This window comes from Citrus sinensis, chromosome 7 (genome assembly GCF_022201045.2).
Source record: "Citrus sinensis cultivar Valencia sweet orange chromosome 7, DVS_A1.0, whole genome shotgun sequence".
Lineage (NCBI taxonomy): Eukaryota > Viridiplantae > Streptophyta > Magnoliopsida > Sapindales > Rutaceae > Citrus > Citrus sinensis.
The window spans coordinates 1,886,742-1,910,735 of NC_068562.1; the positions used below are offsets into that span (position 1 = coordinate 1,886,742).

The following is a 23,994-nucleotide window of genomic DNA, read 5'->3' on the forward strand; positions in this document are numbered from 1 at the left end:
ATAAGTTTACTTTAGCGTTAAAGTTTTAACGCATCATCAACGTACTAAAATTATAATTGAAATGTCATTCACGTGCGGTAAATTGTGCGTGATATCATCTACATGATGAAGTTATAAACAATAAAACAATACATGGGTCCAGCTATGGTGCAACTGTGGTACCATATCACAGTTGCTTCCATCCGTTAGATCAAACTTATGGTAACAACTGTAGTTGGATCTAACGGCTAGATACAACTGTGGTATAGTACCACAATTGCACCATAGTTTTGCTCACAATACATTATTCAATTTTCACTTCAGAGTTAAAATCTTACAACATATATTCTAAATTTTGAATATATAAACTGTTTATCATCCAATTATTGTAAATATGTGCGACACGTCATCTATATGATTCATTTATAAATGATATGTCACACATAAAATATTAAACTTTTATTTACTAATTTAAACATCTAATAATTAATAAATTAATATTATTATATTTAATTTCTGCTAAGTTAATTCAATCAATTGAATCAAACAATGTGCTGCGTAAAACACAATTCAATAGACATAATTAAGAATTTGGTTATCTTATATTTCATGTAAGATTTAGCATCTCACAAATTGAGCCGTGAGTCCCACTTGAGCCCACATTCAGTAGAAATGATTATACCTTATATGAAATGTAAGGTAGCATCACCCCAAAACTAAATATGGTTCTTCATATTATATCTTATCCAATCCAATTAAACCAGCCCCATACATTCCGACATATGAAATGGAGTTTAGTACAATCTGACTTATGAAACGTGCCCCAATAAGAGTGGTAGATATGATTGATGCTGGTAATACAATCACGGTGCCTTGTGAGAACATGAAGTGATCTGTAGCACATCTGAGAATTGAGATCTGTCATGTCATGTTGAAGTCTGCTTTAACAACACCGGTGAACTTCCGTCATGGAATCCATTTCTATCCAGCACAGGCCCATAATTTTTAAATCAATCTATGGATCATCTGCAAAAGTTCTTATAATGTAGGAAGAAATTAATTGGATTGACCCCTTGCGTTAAATAGTTTCTGCGGTAATCTCAATATAACCTTCCAGAAGTAAAAAAGCAAAAAGTTTGTGGAAAAGTCTCGTGAATGTGATTAGATATTTGAAGCCGCAAAGCTTAAATACTTTCGAGTCAGCATTATCTTTTACTTCAATTATGCGTAGCCATTTGCCGTCCTAACCTTGTAGCTAACAGAAGTCGAAAGCACGCAATTGTAGTATCTACTTTCTAATAGTAGAGAAGTACTGTTAATTAGGCATGAATCTTCTTTAAATATTTCCCATTGTAGCTATTGCAAAAGGCAAAGCACCTAATAGATGCGGTACTGCATGCCAAGATGATATTGGACAAGCTCGTACTTACTGTGATTGCCACCGGACAAAAGTTGTACTATAGCGCTCCACCGACTCAAAATTATTGAAGGGGGTGCTAAAGTGAAGCATGTGGCCTTGTGTTTGATCAAATCACCCCGAGGCTAGGCCATATATGACCTTTGCCAACCACTCGCAACCCACCACAAACGTTATTGTCAAATCAAACAAATAAAAATTTAAATGGATGGAGATCAGACTACAGTTAAATTCCAAAGGTTCCAACTCGCATCCGCACGAATTTCAATTTCGATTGATTAAAGAGCTTGCATAGAAAACGGGGCCCAAGGATCCTTCCTTGAGCCATCTGCCACGCCATGTGAAAAACAGATGGTGACGCCAGAACCAACAATATATTAAAGAGCCATATCCTCATGTATGATGTATCTCTCTGTTAAAGAAAGGAGTCCATCTCTTAGCAAGCGCTTTGCTTTACATGTAGTATAAAATAGAACAGAGAAAATAGACATGCATGCCCCCTCATGGATAAGTCCTCCGATCGTGATCGATTGATATACTTTTGTTATCAGTAGCGTGTACACGTTTTCCTTTTTGATGGGGACCATGCAAGATAAATCTAACGGTAATTCATCACTTTGATTGGCAGCCTCTTCTTCAACTTGACGGTTGGAAAGTAAACAATGTCGTCGTTTTCAGCCTCCCATCTGAAGAAATAGGATCAAAATCAAATAAAGAATGGTCAATTTAACTGCCCAACTTCCACTGTAGTACAGTCTGGTTTAACTGTTGGCTTCTGATAACGCCATCCAATTAATAAAAAGGAAGATCAGGATGCAAAAGATCACTACTCATAAGTCGTGACAAGATGGTGAAGGAAGATCGATATTTCGAGCCGAGATAATTCAAAGCCAGGACACAGTCGCTGACCCCCACCAAAAGGTGTAAAGATATTGTTGTTAATAGCAGCTCCCATTTTCTGCAAATCAACAAACAAAACATGCATGTACATTCATCCCTGATTCATGCGTGTGAATCTTTCTACGTATCTAGTGATAATTAATTAATAATGAAATGGAAAGGAATTAACTTTCGTTTTTGACAATGACTTGAGAGAAAAATCTTGCACTTCACAAGTCACATAATATTGCACATTACCTCCCATCTCCATGGATCAAACTGGTAAGGGTTATCATAATTTTCTTCATCCATGTGAACAGATAGAAATGACGTAAGGACACACCATCCTTTTGGAATCAAATGGCCTGCAAATTATCCATAAATAGCAAGCAAGCATGTGAAGTTAATAAAGAAACTCTGCATGTGCACGCTGGCAATTTTAATGAACAAACCTTTGATTTCCACATCCTTGAGAGCTTTCCTCCAAACCCCATTAATGATATTTGCCATTCTAAGGGTTTCATTGATCACCTAGTGGGGCGGGGGGCAGGGTGTAAAATCAGCATGTATGAGTGTATGTTGGTGCATATTTATATATAAAAAAACATACTATTTGTGCTAGCTATAAACTGTAAGTTTTTTCGTCTCTTTAATTATTCCAATCGAACGTACATTTTGAGTGAATGGCAAAGAAATGTAGTCTGTCCAACTGTAACCAGCACAGGACTTGGTCTTCTGCCTCTTCAATTCCATGTTCTCTTCCTATTGATCATCACAATGACATTACATACAGTACTATATATATTTAGCACCGAAGTCTTACACAAGAAAGATAATCTGTAACCAAAGTGTGTTCTTCTGCATAAAACTGATCAAACAAAATATCACAGCAGAGAACTGCTTAAAGTTAAAGAAAGGCCATGATTATCACCTACCTACTTTCCGCGGCATATCTTGATTAAAGTCGCAAGATCCAAAAGGTTACAGCTACAAGTTTGGCCTCTTTAAGGGTGAGACCCACTTTTAATGGCTAGTTTTTCACCGTGACCACTGCCTTCTTTTTATGCCACGAAAAATGCTTGGCAAAGAGAAGGAGGAGAGAATTAAAGAAGAAAAGAGTAGAGAGAGAGAGAGAGTGGATAGAGAGAGAGAGGATAAAATTCTCTCGTTTTTTTTCTTTATGCTTCTCTACACCTAACACTACTTGCTTATGCTACAGTTGTTATGTTAATACATATTAATCTAATCTAATTCTAACCCTAATTAATGTACTGGAAGCTCTCATACGTGTGCCTCATTTAGAACCAGGTCTTCTAGCTTTTCGCATACGAAGGATAATGAACACGAACTTAGGCTCACCAGTCACCACCGCCTTGTATAGTGCACAACTCCTATAATACATCTCTTCCCTTAACTAATAATTAAGCTGTAGACTCGACTCTAAGAAATATTAATTCTTTATTCGACAAATCAAAGATATAATTTCTTTAGAAAAGCACTTGTTAATTTGAAAGAGATTATTTCACTAACAGTTTTTGCTTGTAATTTTCAGAAACCGGTTTAAAACATAAAATTTCATATGTATTATTGCATGATCAAACATACTTATTAGCTGATAACACTGTTATCAAGATCTTAATATGAATTTATGTGTTTTATCTAATGATTTGAATTTTAAAACGACTTCCTTTAATTTTTTAGATTTTCAACATTGTCTAACATTATCTCCGAAAATTTATTTCTTATTATTAATTTAAATTAAGATGATGATGATGATGATAAAATCAACTGGTCAGAAGAAGAAAGACTACCCAAAGACGACAAAAAACCGACACGACTATATGACAGCCAATGGTCGCAACTCGCAAAGACACGGAATTAATAGGTGGTCCTCACCTAAAAGCCGTTCAATCTTAATCGCACGGCCAGAAGATGTCATAATATTATTGATGCATCGTGGGTCCTTACACACGAACTCTCCATCTCAATCGTGTTTCCAATCGTGTGTCTAACGAAAGGGACTTTTTAAACAAAAAGTCAAACGCATTAGCGGACATCTTACAGCCGCAGAAAGAAAATGATCCTAGCCGTTGGATCAAAAATTCCAAAAAGAAAAAGATCAATACACCTTGTTATGGTAGGAGTGGTAGTAGTAGTACACGTACCATAAGTTGCTTAAGAGCAACGGGGCTGTCAGTTAGGAATTTGACAGCTAAGGTCATTGCCATGGGGACAGTTTCTTCCCCCGGGATCATCATCTCTATTATATTCGAACTGATGAAATCCAACGATAAAGATTGCTTCTCATTTGCTTCACCATTATCACGTAACAGCACGTCCACTGCATCTTTAGCTACGCCCCTTTCGTCTGATATCTCCTCCATAGTCAGTTTTCTCTCCTCTACAATCTTTCTCACCATCTTTAACAATCTCTCCTTTGCCTGCATGATTCATGAACAAGCATAAACATTAGTTATGATATGAAACCCTAAGGCTGAGGCATTTGTGTTGTGTTTTTTTGTTTTGTTTTTCTCGTTAATTATAGTTACCTTCAAAGATTTATATAGCCTCGTCCCAGGAAATTTGATTGGCAAGCAAATTAAACCTTTGAGGAATTCTTCAAATTCTTTCTTGAGAAAGTTTAGATCTTCACCGGGACCAACGCTCATCAATACTTTTACCAAAACTTCAAATGTTATCTGAAAAGTATATATATATTAACCAAGCAAATTATGTATCATATATAAGTATTGTCGCCACACAGCAACAGATACTAGTTAATGAATGATATACTAAAATCGAAATGACCTTTTTGGTTTCGTCTTGAACGTATATCGTAAGATGGGAGTGTTTAGTCCACGAAGCCAAGGTGAGTCTGACAGAAGTTTCAATATGTTTAGTGATAGTGGCTTTGAGTAGTGGTGATCTGAGGAAGCCAGCTATGTGTGCATGCAATCTTTTTTGAAGGGCTCCATTCATTTGAAGAATTGAGAACTTTCCAAGTAATTCTCTTATTGATTTGGGATAAGAAGGGACAAAAACATTGCCATGGTTTTGCAAAACCACTTTGTTAACATCCGGATCTGTGGACACGATGATCGGTGTTCCCAATATGTGTGTTTTAAACACCTTGCCGTACCTGCAGAGTGTAGAGAGACACAAAATTAACAAAATAATTTCTTTTTTTAAAAAAGAAGAAAAGAAGACACAAGAAGAATCTGTTTTAATTTTTTTTACTAGTTTTGATCATCATCATTGATCGCAGTCAGCGATGAAGATGGGTTAAAGGAAACGGTCGTCTCATTGGAAAGCCGAGACAGAAGCTAGCTAGGGCTGTGGTTACTGTCTGAACAAGCAATAGGACTTTCAATGTCCAAAGACTAGTTACTGCGGCTTACAGCAGAGTACGTTTTTACTTGCTTTCAATTCTTGCAACTGCTCTTTTTCTCTCAATGTGTTGTTATCAATTAATGCCATCATTAAAGCTCTTGGATGGCAGTTAATCACCATAATGATAATAGTTCAAGAATAAAAAGGATTATATATATATATTGAAAAAAATTACACCTAAAAAGAAAGATGTAAAGCAAAAAGAGAATAAAAGGGCTTCACAATTACTTAAAGGTGATTAATTTTTATAGCACAAACTTCTTTACTTGTACCATCTTTATCGCCTCCAATCAAATGGAGTGCACATCAAGCTGCCCTACTCTTCAGCGAAAAAGGGTATCAAATATATCCTTTGGGACAGAACAGAAGGGGAAGTGTATTTTTTTTTTTTTTTATTAATCCTTCCCTTCTGATTTCTGATTAATATTGTTTAACACATTTGGTGGACTTATAACGTTTTTTTTTTTTTGAAACTGACGTATAAAACGTCTTAAAAAAAGAATGATAAGATTTTATGATACTATTATGCTTAAAAAACGTAACCCAATAAAATTATGACGATTTATATCTATGCAATCTACAAATTAACATGACTGGACTTGTTTCTTTTTATATTATGTAAAAGTATAGGACATTTTTTTTTTAAAGTTTCCTCAACAAATACTTTATTTAAGTTTATTGTTTAATAATCAAATAACTACCTAAACGAAATTATAATTTTTTTGTAAGTCTAAAGCTCGACTAAATGGTTTGGCTACCCATCTATGTATTTTTGCGAGTAAGTGGAAGTAAATATATATTTAAGCTAGTAATTACATTAATCACCATAGTTGAAGCATGACAATAGCTACACGATCATTGTCTAATCATAACAGCAAAATAAATATCTAGAGATGAGCTATAGATTTTTCACTCTAGGGCTTTCATCATCTAAGATAAATTAAGATAACAATTTCTAGATTAATTTTTGATAATTTACTCCTTTTTTTCCCCTTCATCATCTTCAGTTAAGGTTAAACCCAACCAAAAAAAAAAAAAAAAAGAATGAAAGGAAGTAGAAGATTGATTAAACAATAAGACAAATACAATAAATATATCTGTTGAGCAGAAGAGAGGAAAAAGACGATAGCAAGAAAAAAAGCCCTCGATGCATGAAATATTAAAAGGCAAAAATGGAGTGACTGTAGATGAGAAAAAAGCTTTACAGGGATTTGCGTTTGTCCATGAAGCTGACAGGGCGAGAAGTGTAACCACAGGCAATGAAATCTAGAGTTTCCCCAATGAAAGGCCAACCCAAATTCCCTTTTGGAACTCCACCGCTATTCTTCTCCATTGTTTGCTTCTTCTTCCTATACCAAAACCATCCAGAAATTATAGTAATCACACCCATCAAAATCCATCCCATTCTGATCATCATCATCAGATGGAACTCAACTCAACTCACTGGACCTGCAACTTTAATTTTTGAGCTTCTCATTAGTCCATGCAGCTTTATATTTTTAACTTTGTGAGTGGGAGAGAGTCAATGGAAGAAATGAAGGCAAGTAATGAGATTTGGGTATGTAAATACATGTCTAAATATATACACATACATGTTGGGTGAGAGATTCAGAAGATCTAGAGCTTTACCGCTATCATTAAATGAGGTGGCCATATTGGGTGCACCAAATGAGCCACGCTTGTTCATTTTGTCTTCATTTCATTTAGATAGGTCCCCAGTCCACTCCCCCATTTATTACAATGGATTTGGTTGAGTGTTCCATGCCCTTAAATATTCAATGGAATATGGACCCCAATTTTAAAGTACATTGCTAGAATTAATGTTGGATACATTAACAGTTACGAGAAAATCTCCTAATTTAATTCATTTTTATTGTCAAGTAACTAAAGAATTTTCGACAACGAATGAAATGATACCCGATCCTTTGTCAAGATAACTATGTCCAGTTGTTACTTTCTCTATGTATGTAATTAAAGTGTGGTCGGCCTTCAAAAGCTAATATTAAAAAATTGCAACATCTATACATGCATGCAGCCAGGATTAAATTCAGAATTTTAAATTTTAATTATATTTTTTAAGAGAGAGAGAGAAGCAGCCAAACTGATGCATCTCCATTAGCTAAATTTCTTCCAAGCTAATATAATTGATCTCAGAATCTCAACACTCATTTCCTTATGGAAAAAACATTTGCAAGCTTAAACATGTGATAAGGGAAAAGAAAACAAACAAGGAAATTGAAGAGGAGAGGTCTAGCCAACGACAGTGGTGGATTTTGCGGTGACCACTTGTATAAGGGAAGCCCATAGGCCATAGGCGGACGGCGCCGAAATTGTCATCGTCAGCAGCTGTCCCCCTTCCTTTCCCTCTTTTATTTTTATTTTCTCTGGTTGATCAACTTTTGCATTATTGTACATATTTGTAACAAATCGAACCAAAATGCCATCGTCTTGTCTTCATCATGCTTCAGAATTCCCCCTCACAGTTACCACCATCGACTCTCTCTCTTTCATGCACATTAGTTCATTGCGTTTGTTTGTATATGCACACCATCTTTTGATGTCATTGTTACTGTTGTCAGACATGACCCAACAACCAATCTTACACTTCTTTCTTTCTCTGCACTGCGCACTTATACATCAAATGGAATGCCGCCATGCGCCATTTGACATGCTTGCAATTGAAGCAAGTGGTCCGACACCAATTCTCGCATGTGAATGTGGAGTGGGGTTATATTGTGTAAGAATAAGGCCCATTGGGTGTGTTGACCAGCTTTTCTTTTTCAATTTTTTTAATTAAAAAAATGGGGTAATGAACCATGCATACAATACAATCACGTTGTGATGTATCAGTAGGCACATGCCTTCTACAGTTGTTATTGATGATTTTCCAATCATGATTTTCGTTTGGGTCAAAGAATAATGGGAATTTGATTATGTCACGCATGATTCCAAGTCGATATCAATAGTCAATACTATATTCTTTCGAAGATCTACAGCAAGCAATTGAAGTCCATATGATCAAATTTTTCAGATGGGGCAGCTTGGGTGCGGTATAGAGATATAATATAGATTACTTTCGGGTAAGGTAAAGACAATTTCGGGCACATTAATACATAGAAAAATGTTGAACGGTGGGCAAAGTTTGGTAATGAATTCGGACTTCGTTAAGACAAACACCACAAGCAGAAGGGGAGAGAAGAAAGAATATTATTATCATTCCTGTAATTCATCAATTAAATGACTCAACTAAAGCGGTTTCAAAGTTGCAGCTGCATTTGAATGACCTCTCGAAACCTTAACCCCAATTTGTCACGATCAATGCTTTTTCTCGGCGAGAGGCAACCTACCACATCATTTACATCAAACTTAATTTTTACCGCAATCTTGGGATAATTTCATTGAAAAAGCTGAAAAATAAATATCAGGTCATGTTCAAAGGCAGAAAGATTTCAACTTCTTGCACAGGCAACAGCTTCTTTATCCACATTGTAGAAAACAACACTGATGTTTGCCCCGGGTCAAATCCCGGGTCAAACCCCGAAACTGGCTAAAACGACATCGTTTCGTCTATTAATTTTTTTGTTTTTATTCGCTATGAAACGACGACGTTTTGCTTGGATAAATCACAAAAGCAGCAATAGAACCAAGTTGTTTCTTTGTCTTCGTTCTCGTTTCACCAAACAGCAAGAACCCATGGAAAAAAGAAAAAGGGGAAGCTTTTGGAATGACAGATTTCAAATCTAAGCACAATCTCTGTCCGTTCCTTTAATTTCTCTTTATCTACATAGATTTATCATCACATCACTGATTACATAACGATAGTTAATTAATATTCTCTCTTGCCCTGTAAACAAATCTTAGAGAAAATACAATTAATTATCTCTCAAAAACACTTAAATGACCATCGATTAATTCAACATCACCCAGAACAAACTGGCTCTTCCTTTATATTTTCCGACAACAGCTTCCTTAACCTACATGAAACTAATCTATACTTGAACTCCGGCACCGGAAAGTACCCATCATGAACACCCTCCAAGGAAAATGATGTTTCTGTTAAGAGAACAAAGAGGAAGAAGCAGTTGGATTAAGAGACCGAAGAGGAAGGAAGAAGCAGCTGGTTCTGTTTTTTTTCACTCTTTACGTTGGCAAAGGAAAATGATGTTTGTGTTACTAAGGGTTCTGCAGCAACGAAGAGGAAAGGAAGAAGCAGCTGGGTGAAGAAAACGAAGAGGAAAAGTTCTGTTTTTGCACTTTATGCAAGCCAAAATGACATCGTTTCTCAGCAAATTAAAATGAGAAAAATAAGTGCCAAAACGACGCCGTTTCAATTGTTTCGGGGTTTGACCCGGGGCAAACATCATTTTCCTGTAGAAAAATGTGCTTAATTTAGTTACTGCAAGTGCCTCTCCAAAGAGCGATGCTCGTGTAGATATCAAAATTTGAACTTCTACGTAATCACCAGCAACTGGGTTCCGCTTATCACTGATAACATTATCTCTATCCAGCAAAGGCCGATTTACAAATGCAACTCTATGTCCTCTATCACTTTTGCCAACAAGCTCTGTATCTGGAGCTTTCTTGTTAGGCCCTTCAACCAATACAAGTTGGACAGTCCCAACTTGGGAATCATAACATTGACCTGTGCTCTCTCGAAAAGCTTCAATAAGTTCTGTAAGTCTCCTCTGCTTAACTTCCTCAGGAACATCATCGACATAGTTTCTATGGGCATGAGTTCTCTCCCTCATGCTGTATGCAAACATGTATGCCATATCATAACCAACAGCTTTCATCAGGGTTAGTGTATCTGCATGTTCTTCCTCAGTTTCTCCGCAAAAACCTACAGACATAAATCCAGATAATTAGCTAGCAGCACCACTGACTGGTAAAAATTTTCAGAGTGAAGTAAATTCAAGAAAAGAGGCCATAAATAATGGGTGTCTGCCAGGAATTATATCTCCCTGAGCGTCAAACACCTGAACATCAATGAAATGTGCCGCCACACTCTAAAAAGGATTGTCAGGATAGAAATTATAGCTTCTCATAACAGATTGAAGGAGGAACTCATTTACCATTCAATCAAACAAATTTAGATATTTACATACAAAAATGGCGCATGTTCAATATTATAATGTATGTGATGCAACAATTATATCGACAACCTAACACATAAATACAAAGCATGATTTGTGACATATATGAACCAAACTACTAGCTACAACCGTCTGTGAGGGCAGACATACAGGTACAAGCATGGGGCTAGGAGGACAAGTACTACTACAGCCTTTACAAGAGCCCGAGTAATAATAAGACTTGAATATTTACCAAAACATTAAGTTCAAAAGCTCTCATAGAATTAAATTTGACTACGATTAATAATCTAATCTTCCATCATCTTAAGTAAAAATATAAAGACCACCTCTATTGTTACATAAAAAGATCACCTCTATTGTTGCATATAAAGATCACCTCTATTGTTGCCTTGATCACTTCTAGAAAGCTTAAATTATGCCCAAAAAATACATTGCAGGGAGTCAAAGACCATGAAATGCAAGTCTAGCATTTTCACATATTTTTATTCACCCAAATACTTCTCAGAAATACTAATGTATGGAACAAGTCTTCTTCATCTTTCAAAGGAAATTGTCTAATCAAGTTATGGGTATAAAGGACGCTATAAAATTAAAATAACAAGAGAATCACTTACCACATATGAAATCACTACTTAATCCCACATCCGGAATAATTTGTCTAATCTTTTGCACAAGATCTAAGTATGCCTCTCTGGTATATCCCCGACGCATTCTTTCAAGTACTGCGCTATTCCCCGTTTGTGCAGGCAAATGGATATATTTGCAAACATTGGGCCTATCTCGCATTATATATAACAACTCATCTGGGAAATCTTTAGGATGTGGGGATGTATATCTGAATCTCATCTCAGGAAACTCTAAGGAAAGTCGATCCAAGAGATCAGCAAAGCGCAAACCCATTTTTTTCACTTTACACATGCTGTTAAAACCTTCACTAAGCCTCCAATTAGCTCCTGGCTCAACTTCTTTTTCCATCCCAGATGTATCATTGTAGCTGTTCACATTCTGACCAAGAAGTGTTACCTCCTTCACGCCTTCTTTCCAAAGCTCTGCCACCTCCTTAACTATTGATTCCACTGGACGTGATCGCTCTCTACCTCTTGTAAAAGGAACAATGCAGAATGAGCACATATTATTGCAACCTCTCATCACTGAAACAAAAGCAGTAACAGAATTTTTTGAGATTCGAACAGGACTAATATCAGCATAAGTCTCCTCAAGTGAAAGAAGAGTGTTGATCCCCTTTTGACCATAGTCTACTTCTTCGAGTAAACGTGGCAAGTCTCTGTAAGCATCAGGGCCACACACAACATCAACCATCTTATCCGCATCCAGTATCTTGTCTTTTAACCTCTCAGCCATACATCCCAATACAACTATTTTCGGAGGGTGCTTGGATTGTGACCTGCCTGTTGCAACATTTTTCTTCCATTCCCTCTTTAGAAACCAAAAATAATTTAGCCTCTGCCACACTTTATGCTCTGCATAGTCCCTTATAGCACAGGTGTTAATAAAAATGACCTCAGCATTCTCAGGAACATTGATGACTTCACTATATCCAGCATTCTTCATTATGGAAAGTACAATCTCCATATCATTGACATTCATTTGACAACCATATGTCTCTTGATAGATACGACCTTGTGAATGTACTTCAGAACCAGTCGCTGACGAAACCTCAGAAGCTGGGGCAAGACTGAAGAGGGAAAAAAAGAGAAAACTTACGCTAAGAGTTCTATTTCACAAACTCTTCAGTCATCGAAAAGTAAAACATTATGGACTCGGTGAACGAATGCTTGATAGAACAAAAAATTAAAAAATCAAATATAAAACAGCCAATGTTCGCAAGAAATATGCATGTATATATCCAATCCTATTTCTAACTCTTCTTCTACATCTCTCCTCCTTACCCTGTTGGGTAAGATTATATGTCATATAGCAATAATCACCCTCCGGCATAAAGCTTTAACATCGAGGAAACTAGTAATTGAAACGAGATCACGAAACAACAAAAATAAAGTTAAGAAAGATAATAAAATTAACAATAATAACTATGAAAGAACTCTCGAACAGTACAAAATACTATGTATCAATGATTCTTCGTATGCGAGTGAACTTACTCAGCCAGTGGCTGGGAGGCGGTGAGAGAAGATTGGGCGATGAAGTGGTGGAGGCCGGGGCCATCAGGAAGGTCAAGAGAAGAGTGAGAGAAGTTTCTAGATAGATTAAGAGAGAAGCTGCGCTTGAGTTGACGAGTCGTCAAACGGCGAGCGCAACGCGGATCGAGAGAAGTCTCTGGATATGAAGAGAGGAACCGCAGGCTAAAACAGCAGCGTTTCTGTATTCTGAAGCGAAGAAGCGCGCATTGTGGTTGGTTTAATATTGACGACAGAGAAGACGCCATCGAAGGCGCAGGAGAGAGACTGAGAGAGTCTGCTGAGAAACTGGAAGTCTGGAAGTGGAAGTTGGATAGGGCTATCGAAATTAGACAGGGATTTGTCCCCGCTATACCCTAAAGGTTAAGGTATTTATCCAATTACATCCCATAATTTAAAATTTTTTTTATATATCTTTTTCAATGTGTAATTACAAAATTACCCCAATTTAATTCTTCAAATTTCAAAATCTGCCTTCACGAGCTACCAAACACAACGCCTGTTCTGCTGCTGCAAGTTCATCCACCACATTAAAGGCTACAAAATCACCGAATTAAAGACTGAAAATTCACCGAACTAAAGGTCATTAACCACATTTACACTTATTTTTTACTTTATAAAGAGAATTTATGGTGCATAATTGTTAGGGTTATATGCATTAGGGTTTTAAAAAACAAATTACCCACATGATTTTGGTCATTATCTTGCTTATTTACTGATAATCTTTCTTGCTGGTAATGTAATGAAGCTTCTTTAACTTGTGAATTTGAAATTGAAGAGAGTGAATTCATAGCTCTTTAATAATGGTTGTGGGAGTTCCTAATTAAATATTATCCTTATGAATTTTCGGTTATGGCTACACTAGTTTATGCATTAGATCTTTATATAATTTTACTTGTTGTTTATAGTTGAACTTCATCCATGGGAATTATATATTAATTTTCTTCAGCTGCGTATGCATTCGTTATGCTACAATATGAGTTTTCTCTATTATTTGCTGTAGAACCTTTATTTTACAATTCTAATTTATTAACAATTTGCTATTTGTTTCAGCATAAAACTATTGATAGTACACTATTAATAAATGTGTTTTGAACGACTTGTGAATTTTGAAACAATGTTGGATCATTTTATTAATTTGTTTCACTATGAGGCTATTGATTGAAGAAGTCACATAGCATTTAGGATTTGATATTATTGTGCAGCAAATGTTGTTGTATATATTTCCAACTAGTTAACTATTGGAGAATTGCCCTTTAATACACTCGTCCTAGACTTGTTTTTAGTTTTTGACAATTAGTTCATGAAGCTGTGATAAAGTCATTGAACAAATTAATTGCATTTTATTTGATTAATAATGTTATATTAGAAAAGAGAAAAAGAGGAATAACTTGTGGTTTACAAATTTGTCAGGAAAATTTGTCCACTAGTGGTGACTGTGGAGCATTTTTGTTGCGGTACTTGGAGGTCCTAGTCCACGAACTTGATGTTAATTCATACTGCCAACAAGATCATGTTACACAATTTCGACAAGCCTTGGCTGTAAAATTATTTGGGCATAGGTCATGGAAAAAAACTTTGTAGTGTCATTTTTTGGATTATGAGATGTAATAGTTGTAATGAGGATGTTGTTGATATTTGATGTCATTAAAGACAATTGACAGCATTAATATATTTTATTTCTTTGTTATTTATATTAATGATAGATAAGATAGTTTGCACAATATATGCACAAGGAATACACTATAAGAGAATACACGACTGCAGTCGGGTATTTGCACAGATACACGACTGCGGTCGGGTATTTGGAAATAAACATAATACGCTCTGTGACAAAATACTCGACTGCAGTCGGGTATTTGCACAGATACACGACTGCGGTCGGGTATTTAGAAATAAACATAATAAGCTGTGACAAAATACTCGACTGCAGTCGGGTATTTACATAGATACACAACTGCGGTCGGGTATTTGGAAATAAACATAATAAGCTCTGTGATAAAATACTCGACTGTAGTTGGGTATTTGCACAGATACACGACTGTAGTCGGGTATTTACAAATAAAAATAACAAGCTCTCTGTGACAAAATACTCGACTGCAGTCGAGTATTTGCACAGATACACGACTATGGTCGAGTATTTAGAAATAAATATGACAAGCTCTCTGTGACAATCGGGTATTTGCACAGATACACAACTGTAGTCGAGTATTTAGAAATAAACATGACCAGTTTTGTAACAGCCAAAATACACGATTGTACTCGGGTATGTGCACAGAATAAAAACTCTTTTCAATCATTCATTATATTGGTGACACAATCAATATAGATTTTAAACATATCAAACTTCAAATAAATGAAACTAACTATAGTCCGATTGCCTATCAAATAACACAAATCCAATAGTTATTGAAATCGTAAATAAGTCGTAATATAATAGAAGTTGTTTAACATTCATCATAAATTTTTAGCATATTCAACCCAAACACTCGGTCCATATTTTATAAGTCTCTGGTTGCCTCCCTTCAATACTTGTTCTTAAAAAGTCACACAAACATGTTTATTCATCTGCGAAACAAAAATGTAGAAATTTATCACTAAATATGAAAGATATTAAAAAAATTAAAACAACAAAAAATAACAAGTATATAAGGTTCATAGTAGTCGTGTAACTTATTAACAATTATAGTATTTAAGTTTATACGTACACGTTAGTAGTCGTGTAACTTATTAACACACACGACTATAGTCTAGTAATAGTAAAAGGATATATATAGTGAAAAAAATATATTTTTTGAACCAATAGAATAATAAGGTGTCATAATAATTGAAATTTTTTGCACATTTTCACGACTACGGTCGTGTAAATACATACATACACGACTGTTGTCGTGTATGTCGGGTGCAGAAAAAAATTTGACAACAACTTCAGATTTTAACGAATGTAGTTATAAAATCCATCAAATAACAGTCATATGATGCAAATGTAATGAAAATATGAGTTGCTTTAGTGTTTATCACAAACCAAACAAAACCCTAAAAATAATATAATGTCAACAAATTGAATAGATAGCCCAAAATAAAATAAAAAAAGTTTCAAATACCTTATTCATGGGATGAATAATACACCCAGCTGCAAACAAACTCAATGCATTAGCTGTTTGTGAGTGATTTTGAGTGTGGTGTGAGTTTTTGTATAGATGATAAATACGTGAAAAGCAAAGAGTGTTGTGAGTTGTGTGTGTGTTTTATATTTTTCTTTAGGGATATTTTAGACAATGTACTACATAAAAAGACATACTTAGATAATTTTCAAACATGGGGTATATTTAACTAAATACACTACTTTTAAGGCATATTTAATTAAAAACCCTGAAATTAGAAGCCATAGTGTTATAATTTCGAAACGCATCGTTTTGGGAAATTCGTCTAGAACGACACCGTCTTTTCGCATTTGGTTTTGGATATCATATTTGATTGCCCTGCCCGGCAAGTGGAGGGCACTATAGTCATTCGCTTGCCTATAACTGCCTCCCAATAACTCCTTGCTACAGCGGCAACGGAAGGAAATGATAAAGCTGATGGACAAGTGGAGAATTACTAATCGTCTTCTTAACCATTCATCGAAATTGATCTTCGATCGTCGATTAAGTGCTAATTCTCACAATTCAGTTTTCCGTTCTGCTCTAGGTGCTATTATTAATTATTACCGCTATCACATCATCATCGTTATCTTTTTTTTTTTTTTAATTTATTGATTCTTCATGCACTGTAACAGAATATAGTGAAAGTTTGGTAAAAAGAGGTTTCGGAAATGCAAGTACAATACGGTACAGATGTTTTGGTTCAGAAGCTACGAAATTTGAAAGAAACGCAGCGTTTTCGACGTTGAATTCTGAGGATGTAAGCTATTTTAAGGAACTATTAGGTGAAAAAAGTGTAATTCAGGATGAAGATGTGTTGCTGGCTGCAAATGAAGATTGGATGAGAAAATACAGAGGTTCTAGTAAGCTTCTGTTACAACCAAGGACCACTAATGAGGTCTGCTTCTTCTTTCCTTTTTGTAAGGAATTTCTAGAGTAATATTTAGTTTATTTGCTGAGATTTCTATTGACAGCTTATGTGAGCTAAGGCTATATTGTTGGATGCTAAAGATATTTTGTAGCATTCCTGAAATTGGCTGAAAGTCAAGGGCCTCTTATGGATATATTTGATCAATTTCTTTTTGCAGGTCTCTCAGATTCTTAAATACTGTAATTCTAGGTTATTGGCCGTTGTTCCCCAAGGTGGAAACACTGGTCTTGTAGGTGGAAGTGTTCCTGTTTTTGACGAGGTAATTTAGTTGTTCTTCTACTAGTTTTTGGTATTCTAACTTGCTCTTCCAGCTGAAATGAGTATACCTGTTTTTGTATTAGGTTTGAAACATATGTGATACCCCCTTCCTTTTCATTTACAAGTCTATTTTACTAGTTTTCTGCATATAATTATGCAGGTGATCATCAATATGGGTTCAATGAATAACATAATAACCTTTGACAAGGTATACATTTCAGACCTTTTTTTGGGTAGTTGCGGTTTCAAATTTCCTCGCTTTCTATAAATAAATGTTCACATGACGGACATTTTTTCTTTCTCTTTTTGGGTTTTGGGTTTTGGCAGCCAATTCTTCCAGTTTTTTTCCTTTTTGAGACCTATTTTCTATTTATACATAGATATTGCTGGAGTGGTTACTATCAGGGGGGAAAAAAAGTGGTTTTTATGCTTAATGACTTTGCAGCAACATTAGCATGAGCTTGGTCATGAAATAACAGTTTTATACTTTTTTCAGGGCAGTGGGGTACTGGTATGTGAAGCAGGATGCATATTGGAGAACCTGGTTTCTTTCCTGGACGACCATGGGTAAATGCCTACTGTACTCATATTTTTCCTTTTTGCAGGATCTGTAACATATTGAAGTTTATTAGGGAAACAGGAACACTTATTGTATGGTAATATGACAATCTGATTCAGGTTTTATAGCAAATTTGTGCAGAAACTCTGTCAATGCAAAAGAATAATATTCCTATTAAATTGTTGACAATTTCCTGCTTTGATTCTGTATTACGTAGCTGAGCATCTCTAAATTTAGTATAGTTTCAGTTTATATTTGACATATCTATTCTCATCTTATTTAAGTAAATTATTCTTCCATCCAGATTTATTATGCCACTGGACTTAGGGGCAAAAGGGAGCTGTCAAATTGGTGGAAACGTCTCAACTAATGCTGGTGGTTTGCGCCTTGTCCGTTATGGTTCACTACATGGAAATGTACTTGGTAAGGTTTGTTAATATTTATCGAACTTTAATGAATAGGGAAAAGGACTATCGTTTCTTCTATTGAACACAAATCTTTCATTTTTTGCTTCTACTCATTTCAGATCTCTCAAATATTTATTGAGTCTTGTTTTTTATCCTTTTTCCATAAACTCCTTTGTCTTGTCTCATCTCCAGGCCTTGAAGCTGTTTTAGCAAATGGTGATGTAATTGACATGCTTGGAACTTTACGTAAAGATAATACTGGTTATGACTTAAAGCATCTATTTATAGGTATGTGCTAACTCTATTATACAGATGTGTGACACAAGTATAATTTTCAGTGGAGGGTTCAATTCCATGCATTGGTGCTATCTTTGATGTAGGAAGTGAAGGATCCTTGGGAATTGTAACCAAAGTTTCTATACATACTCCTCCAAAACTATCTTCGGTTAATTTAGCTTTCCTTGCATGCAGAGATTATTTCAGCTGTCAGGTATGATCAGTTTTCTCTTCCTCAATTTTTTTTTTCCTTTGGTGTACAATTTTATTAATTAATCCATTGATATGAAATGATTTGTTTATTCTTTTATCCTGTTTCTTGTTATTGGCATCACTTGAGAGTTGCAAATGGTTTGGTGGCTGGAGTTTATGTCTACATTGATCAGTTTGTTTTCGTAATTATAAGTTTATAACATTAGCCAATCTAACAGGCAATCTGGACTTTAGGTTGATATCTTCTGCATTCACGCTTGAGGTTTCTGTTGGAAATTTCTGATAATGTACATTGTCACTTGACAATCTAGTTATAATTTGCAAATTTTCCTTAATTATATTGTGGGAGACTGAAGTTGAAGCAGAAATCATCTTTCTAACTTCCTTTAGTTTTTGTCAAGTAAGGTACTTTTTTCCTGCTGATCTTGATTCTTTTATGTTTGCTAGAAACTTCTGCGGGAAGCAAAGAGGAAACTTGGGGAGATTCTATCTGCATTTGAGTTTTTGGATAACCAGTCAATGGATTTGGTGAGCTTTTGTTGAGTACCGCTTAACACTGCAGTTTCCGCTTAACCCGAAAGACCCACTTAGACTATATTGTTGTTCTTATTCTTGCCTGTTGACGATTAATCACTTAGAAATTGCAGTTTCATCTAAAGCTAGCTATGAACTCCATTTGAAATTTGATGCAAAACTAATCCAATTCAAGATTTTGTAAGTCCTAAGTTGGCTTTAGATTTTGTTGTATATTCTTGACCTGGTGATTGAATATAATAAACCCAAGCTTTGTGTGATAGTTTGTTTATTTATGACATCTTTGGACAATTCTTCATGACTTTGATTTTAGGGTGAAGCAAAAGAGACTTCCTAGACTGTCTAACTAATGTTAGCTTTAATGGTCAACTTTAATATACTTTTTGATGAAATATCTTGCAACATTTTAACTGATCTTTTATTCATGATAATATTGTTCAACACTGACCTGTTGTTACAATACTATTTTGAGTTAAGTTGCGCCCATGTGTATAAGTGTATTTGCTTGTAATCTACTTGTCATTCTTTGTAATGAGCGAGAAAATTCAGAACTTCTGTAATCTCATCATTGTTCTGTCTAATAGCTTACATGCTTTTCGATTGGACTGAGCTGCACGAACATATACTTTCTTATGTATAAAGGAATTTTCTTCTAGAGGTCACACTGTTATGCTTTTTAAGATGACGTTGGTGACTATAATTTTGATCTTCTGTTTCATTATCAGAATGTACTTCCTGTTTTATCTGTCAGGTTTTAACTTATTTGGAAGGTGTTAGGAATCCATTCTCTTCCTCAATGCACAACTTCTATGTTTTGATTGAGACAACAGGCAGTGAAGAATCTTATGATAGGTAACGTCTTGCTAAATGTCATCATTTATTTCAAGTTTAAATTCTGAATGCAAAATGAAGGAGAGCATAGTCGACATTTTAGGCCGTGTCTAGCATTTTTTTCTAATTGGTGTGTTCTCGAACAAAAATGAAAATGGTGTTCTTTGATGGGCTATTTTGTAGATTTGGGAATGAGAGTAGCTAGAAAGTGTTTGGTAAGACTAATGGAAAATGAAAAAAATGTGATCATGCATTCAGTATAGAGTTTTTAAAATATTTTTAATCATATAATAACGCATATCTATGATAAAACCCAAAAAAAAAAAAATGGAATGATGTATGGTTGAATCTGTTTTTGATTCATTATAACTCATTTATATTACACAAATAACACGATCAATATAATTAACCTTAAAAGATTCCCCCCCACCTTTTTTTCTGGTCACGGAACATATCTTACATTATCTCTGAAGTTAGTTCTGTGCGTAAGGTCTGGGAAGGATCCCATTTTGGGGAAACATCCAAATCAACTATTAGGTGTTTCCTCTTTTCTAATTATAGACATGAAAACTTGGTTTGTATGTTTTTTGGGTCTATTTTCACAAAACAGCAACTGAAGAAATGTCGCACTTGTTTTCTGGAAACAAAAGTGTAAATGGGCATAGGAAAACAATACTGGACAGGCCCTTATGTTTTTCTCGTTTTCATCTAAATTTAACTTAGAATTCAAGACTAGAATAAATTTATGACTTGTTGTCATACTTACAGCCAACTGATTACGAAACTAAGGCATTCTCTTGAATTAAAAATATTGATTTTGTTTTTTTGGTTGTTCCCAACATTTGACACCATCTTTCATGGATGCAAATAACATCCTCCATTTGTATATATCCTTCATTTCTATATTCATCCTGCATCTTCCCTGTTTACTATCACGATGAGGGTGCATATTTTTGGATCCTTTCCATGATGTATTTAACTTTTCTAATTTCCTCCTTGTTGGATAACATGTTCACATACTAAGATTCTGCAATATGATATTGATGTCCTCAGAGAGAAGCTTGAGGCCTTCCTACTTAGTTCAATGGAGGGTGGATTGATTTCTGATGGTGTTATTGCACAAGACATAAATCAAGCTTCTTCATTCTGGCGAATACGTGAGGTACCCAATTTTAACTCAATTTATTATCCTTGTGTGCAAGATTATTTAAATTTATAACTATTGTGGACCATCCTACTGTTGGTATTACTTCAGATCATGAATGTGTAAAATGGCAATAGCTTTTTCTGATCTGTGCATTCATTTTTACACTAATGCACCCCTCCACTTTTATAGATCTCCACTAGATAACTGGTGGATTTTACAACTGTGATTTGAGTCAATAAAAGCATTGTTAGTATGGTTTGCCATGTAACTTTGCTCTTGATATTTTTAATCTGCCAAGATTTTATATTCTATGACTTGTTATCTCCTGTTGACAATTATGTTTAAGAGTTGGGAGTCAATTATTTTCTTGGTCTTCCCAATCCTTCCAATAGTGTGGGATTTCATTGTTGCAATGATGAATTGATCATTATCCACAAGTAAAGTATTCTGCTTCATCTGCTTTACTCAGTTTCGTCCTTTGTTGTCTTGTAATTCTAAAATTATATAGGTTATTTAGCATTAGGATTTCTTATTTTGTTCTTTATTGTTAAACTAATTTAGTGCTTGCGAAAAAAAGAAAGTTATTTTCATTTTATGTAATAAGACTTTTTCTTGATCTTTCAAGTTGATTACAGGGTATAGCAGAAGCATTAATGAAAGCAGGGGCTGTTTATAAATATGATTTATCATTACCTATTGAAAAGATGTATGATCTTGTCGAAAAAATGCGACAAAGACTTGGTAAGGCAGCTTATAATTTTATTGACTATGAAATATTGTTTCCTGTTCAGCAGAGTAGGCATACAAGCCCTTAGCAGGGATTTGATGTGAACTTTTAGTATTCGTCTGGGGCTAATACAGTTTTTATTCAAAATTTTCATATTGAGAAACAACCATCTCATATGTCCTTAAGTTATTGGGAATGACCTGTTGAAATTTCATGAATGTTGTGTTATATTCTTGGAAAACCTTGTTAATAACCATATTAATCTATTTAAAATTTTAGGTGAGACAGCCAAAGTAATAGGTTATGGTCACCTAGGCGATGGCAATTTACATCTTAATATTTCAGCTCCACGTTATGATGATATGGTAATTTCTGTGGCCTAACTCAAAGGCTTGATTATATTCCTCTGCTTTTTCTTTATTATTTCTATGCATTCTGGATATGTAACGTCACAGATTTTTGCACAAATTGAACCTTATGTCTATGAATGGACATCTGAGCACCGTGGAAGCATTAGTGCTGAGCATGGTCTGGGATTGATGAAAGCTAATAAGATTTTCTATAGTAAATCACCCAAAACGGTAAGTTCTTTTCTTCTGTCCAGTTCTTTTGGAAATAGAAAATGTTACTGTAGTTTTATTTTGTATATGATGACTTGTTGCTCCGAGCAAAAACTAATACGAAGAATTTACCTGGACAGGTTCAACTAATGAGCTCAATCAAAAAGTTATTGGATCCCAACGGTATACTCAATCCGTATAAAGTCCTACCTCACTCCCTCAGTAATCACTGACTGAGGTTAGGCATCTTATTCATGGGTCATGCCCCATGTCCTTTCTGAACTAGTTCTTTTATTGATTAATATCTAGAATGTCTGTGGGGAAAGATGGCTTGGATTTACTTATCCACGTAGAAAAGCTAGGGAAACAATGGGAATCGGGCTAATAGTTAGAAAATCATACGAAAGCCGGCCATGAAGCTCTGTGGTGTGTAAAAGTTTAGCACTTTCTATCTTTTTTTTTTTGGGGGGGGGGGGGGGGGATTTAATGTAAAAATAATGAATAAGTGAGTAGCAAGCAATCAGGATGGAGATGCAGGGGTGCTGTTAAGTTGAAAGTGAAACGGCTTTCATCTAATAACATTATCAGTCTTTTCCCAGTGTGATTGATTTTCAAGATTTCTCAGTCAATTTCTCTTTACAATTTATGATGCAATATTGAAGATCCGTGGGGACTTAAATATCAGTGAAGTTAATTTTATGTGAAGTATTTGGATGTAGATAGATGAAGTTACAAGCTCTTCTGGGCCCAAATATGAAATTTATCGGACTTGAATATAAGGCCGATGGTTTTTCCTTTTCTTTCGTTTTTGCGGCATCGGACAGTTTATGTAAGCAACAGCTGAAATGGAATAGAAATTGATGGTTGTTTTAACGTTTTCTTTTCATTTGTCCTTGAAAAATGTCTTGACGCATCAGTCGGTTGTGGTGGATCTGAACCTCATCCATCATCCATCATCATCAGCTAACAAACTAATAATGGGCTTTTTTTTTTCTTTTTTTTTTAAGTGAATGTAATAACTGATACAAATATCTCTAAACGCAACCTGTGGATAATTATGAAGCACTTTCTCTCCGTTGTCTTAGCCAATAGTTCGCATCTTCCTCGTGACTCGTTGGGCCCTTAAGACGTTTGGACTTGCCTGGATAGTGGACGCAAGTGTCTCGAGTTGCCGAAAGAAATTTGTTTATCCTTAAAGCGTCAGATTAAAGCAACGTAAATCAGATCCTCTTAAGCAATTTATCCTCCTACATATTTTCAATTCATAAAGTATGTTTGTTGTCAACGTTTTTCCTGCTTTTAATTTTTTTTCTTGCTTTGCTTTTTCATTCTGCACGCCCAAACCGAGCCTTTGATGTTGTTTCTTTAATAGACAACTTGCAGAGGAACATTCCCCAAAGCCAAGAGTGGAATATGCTAATCCTCATTTTGGTCATCCAAAGCTTTTTTAAATGAAGAACAAAACTTAGAGGATAAGTCAAAAGGAGGAGCATA

General features: G+C 35.2%; 3 protein-coding genes and 1 long non-coding RNA gene across 4 annotated transcripts; 2 read left to right on the top strand and 2 right to left on the bottom strand.

Moving 5' to 3' along the window:
* Positions 1 to 1,751: 1,751 nt before the first annotated feature.
* On the bottom strand, positions 1,752 to 7,236 carry LOC102623590 (3-epi-6-deoxocathasterone 23-monooxygenase CYP90C1). The gene is made up of 9 exons (XM_025097333.2): positions 6,871 to 7,236; positions 5,084 to 5,414; positions 4,825 to 4,974; positions 4,441 to 4,716; positions 2,948 to 3,037; positions 2,728 to 2,806; positions 2,534 to 2,640; positions 2,227 to 2,354; positions 1,752 to 2,082 (listed from the first exon to the last, which is right to left on the bottom strand). The coding sequence occupies exons 1-9, from the start codon at positions 7,083 to 7,085 to the stop codon at positions 1,995 to 1,997; spliced, it is 1,464 nt and encodes a 487-aa protein (XP_024953101.2). The 5' UTR covers positions 7,086 to 7,236; the 3' UTR covers positions 1,752 to 1,994.
* A 1,616-nt stretch (positions 7,237 to 8,852) lies between these two features.
* Positions 8,853 to 13,264, bottom strand: LOC102622909 (CDK5RAP1-like protein). Its single transcript, XM_006466807.4, has 3 exons — positions 12,879 to 13,264; positions 11,373 to 12,454; positions 8,853 to 10,505 (listed from the first exon to the last, which is right to left on the bottom strand). Exons 1-3 carry the CDS (start codon positions 13,160 to 13,162, stop codon positions 9,799 to 9,801), a joined length of 2,073 nt encoding a protein of 690 aa, XP_006466870.1. The 5' UTR covers positions 13,163 to 13,264; the 3' UTR covers positions 8,853 to 9,798.
* On the top strand, positions 13,135 to 14,608 carry LOC112497901 (uncharacterized). Its single transcript, XR_003064945.2, has 2 exons — positions 13,135 to 13,282; positions 14,328 to 14,608. It is a non-coding gene; the product is annotated as an uncharacterized LOC112497901 (long non-coding RNA).
* A 1,826-nt stretch (positions 14,609 to 16,434) lies between these two features.
* LOC102622615 (D-2-hydroxyglutarate dehydrogenase, mitochondrial) lies at positions 16,435 to 23,373 on the top strand. The gene is made up of 15 exons (XM_006466806.4): positions 16,435 to 16,604; positions 16,693 to 16,955; positions 17,146 to 17,247; positions 17,407 to 17,454; positions 17,743 to 17,813; positions 18,110 to 18,228; positions 18,405 to 18,500; positions 18,593 to 18,702; positions 19,149 to 19,229; positions 19,987 to 20,087; positions 21,120 to 21,228; positions 21,849 to 21,954; positions 22,220 to 22,305; positions 22,396 to 22,521; positions 22,641 to 23,373. The coding sequence occupies exons 1-15, from the start codon at positions 16,484 to 16,486 to the stop codon at positions 22,731 to 22,733; spliced, it is 1,632 nt and encodes a 543-aa protein (XP_006466869.1). The 5' UTR covers positions 16,435 to 16,483; the 3' UTR covers positions 22,734 to 23,373.
* The last annotated feature ends 621 nt before the right edge of the window (positions 23,374 to 23,994 follow it).

Coding starts and splice junctions, on each gene's coding strand:
- LOC102623590 (XM_025097333.2), bottom strand. CDS start 7,085: ATGATGATGATCAGAATGGGATGGATTTTGATGGGTGTGATTACTATA. Junction 2,807..2,947: donor CTTTGCCATTCACTCAAAAT/GTACGTTCGATT, acceptor CCGCCCCACTAG/GTGATCAATGAAACCCTTAG. Junction 2,641..2,727: donor CAAGGATGTGGAAATCAAAG/GTTTGTTCATTA, acceptor GATAATTTGCAG/GCCATTTGATTCCAAAAGGA.
- LOC102622909 (XM_006466807.4), bottom strand. CDS start 13,162: ATGGCGTCTTCTCTGTCGTCAATATTAAACCAACCACAATGCGCGCTT. Junction 12,455..12,878: donor GCCTCCCAGCCACTGGCTGA/GTAAGTTCACTC, acceptor TTCCCTCTTCAG/TCTTGCCCCAGCTTCTGAGG. Junction 10,506..11,372: donor AAGTAGTGATTTCATATGTG/GTAAGTGATTCT, acceptor TTATGTCTGTAG/GTTTTTGCGGAGAAACTGAG.
- LOC102622615 (XM_006466806.4), top strand. CDS start 16,484: ATGATAAAGCTGATGGACAAGTGGAGAATTACTAATCGTCTTCTTAAC. Junction 16,605..16,692: donor AGTTTTCCGTTCTGCTCTAG/GTGCTATTATTA, acceptor GCACTGTAACAG/AATATAGTGAAAGTTTGGTA. Junction 17,455..17,742: donor ACATAATAACCTTTGACAAG/GTATACATTTCA, acceptor TACTTTTTTCAG/GGCAGTGGGGTACTGGTATG.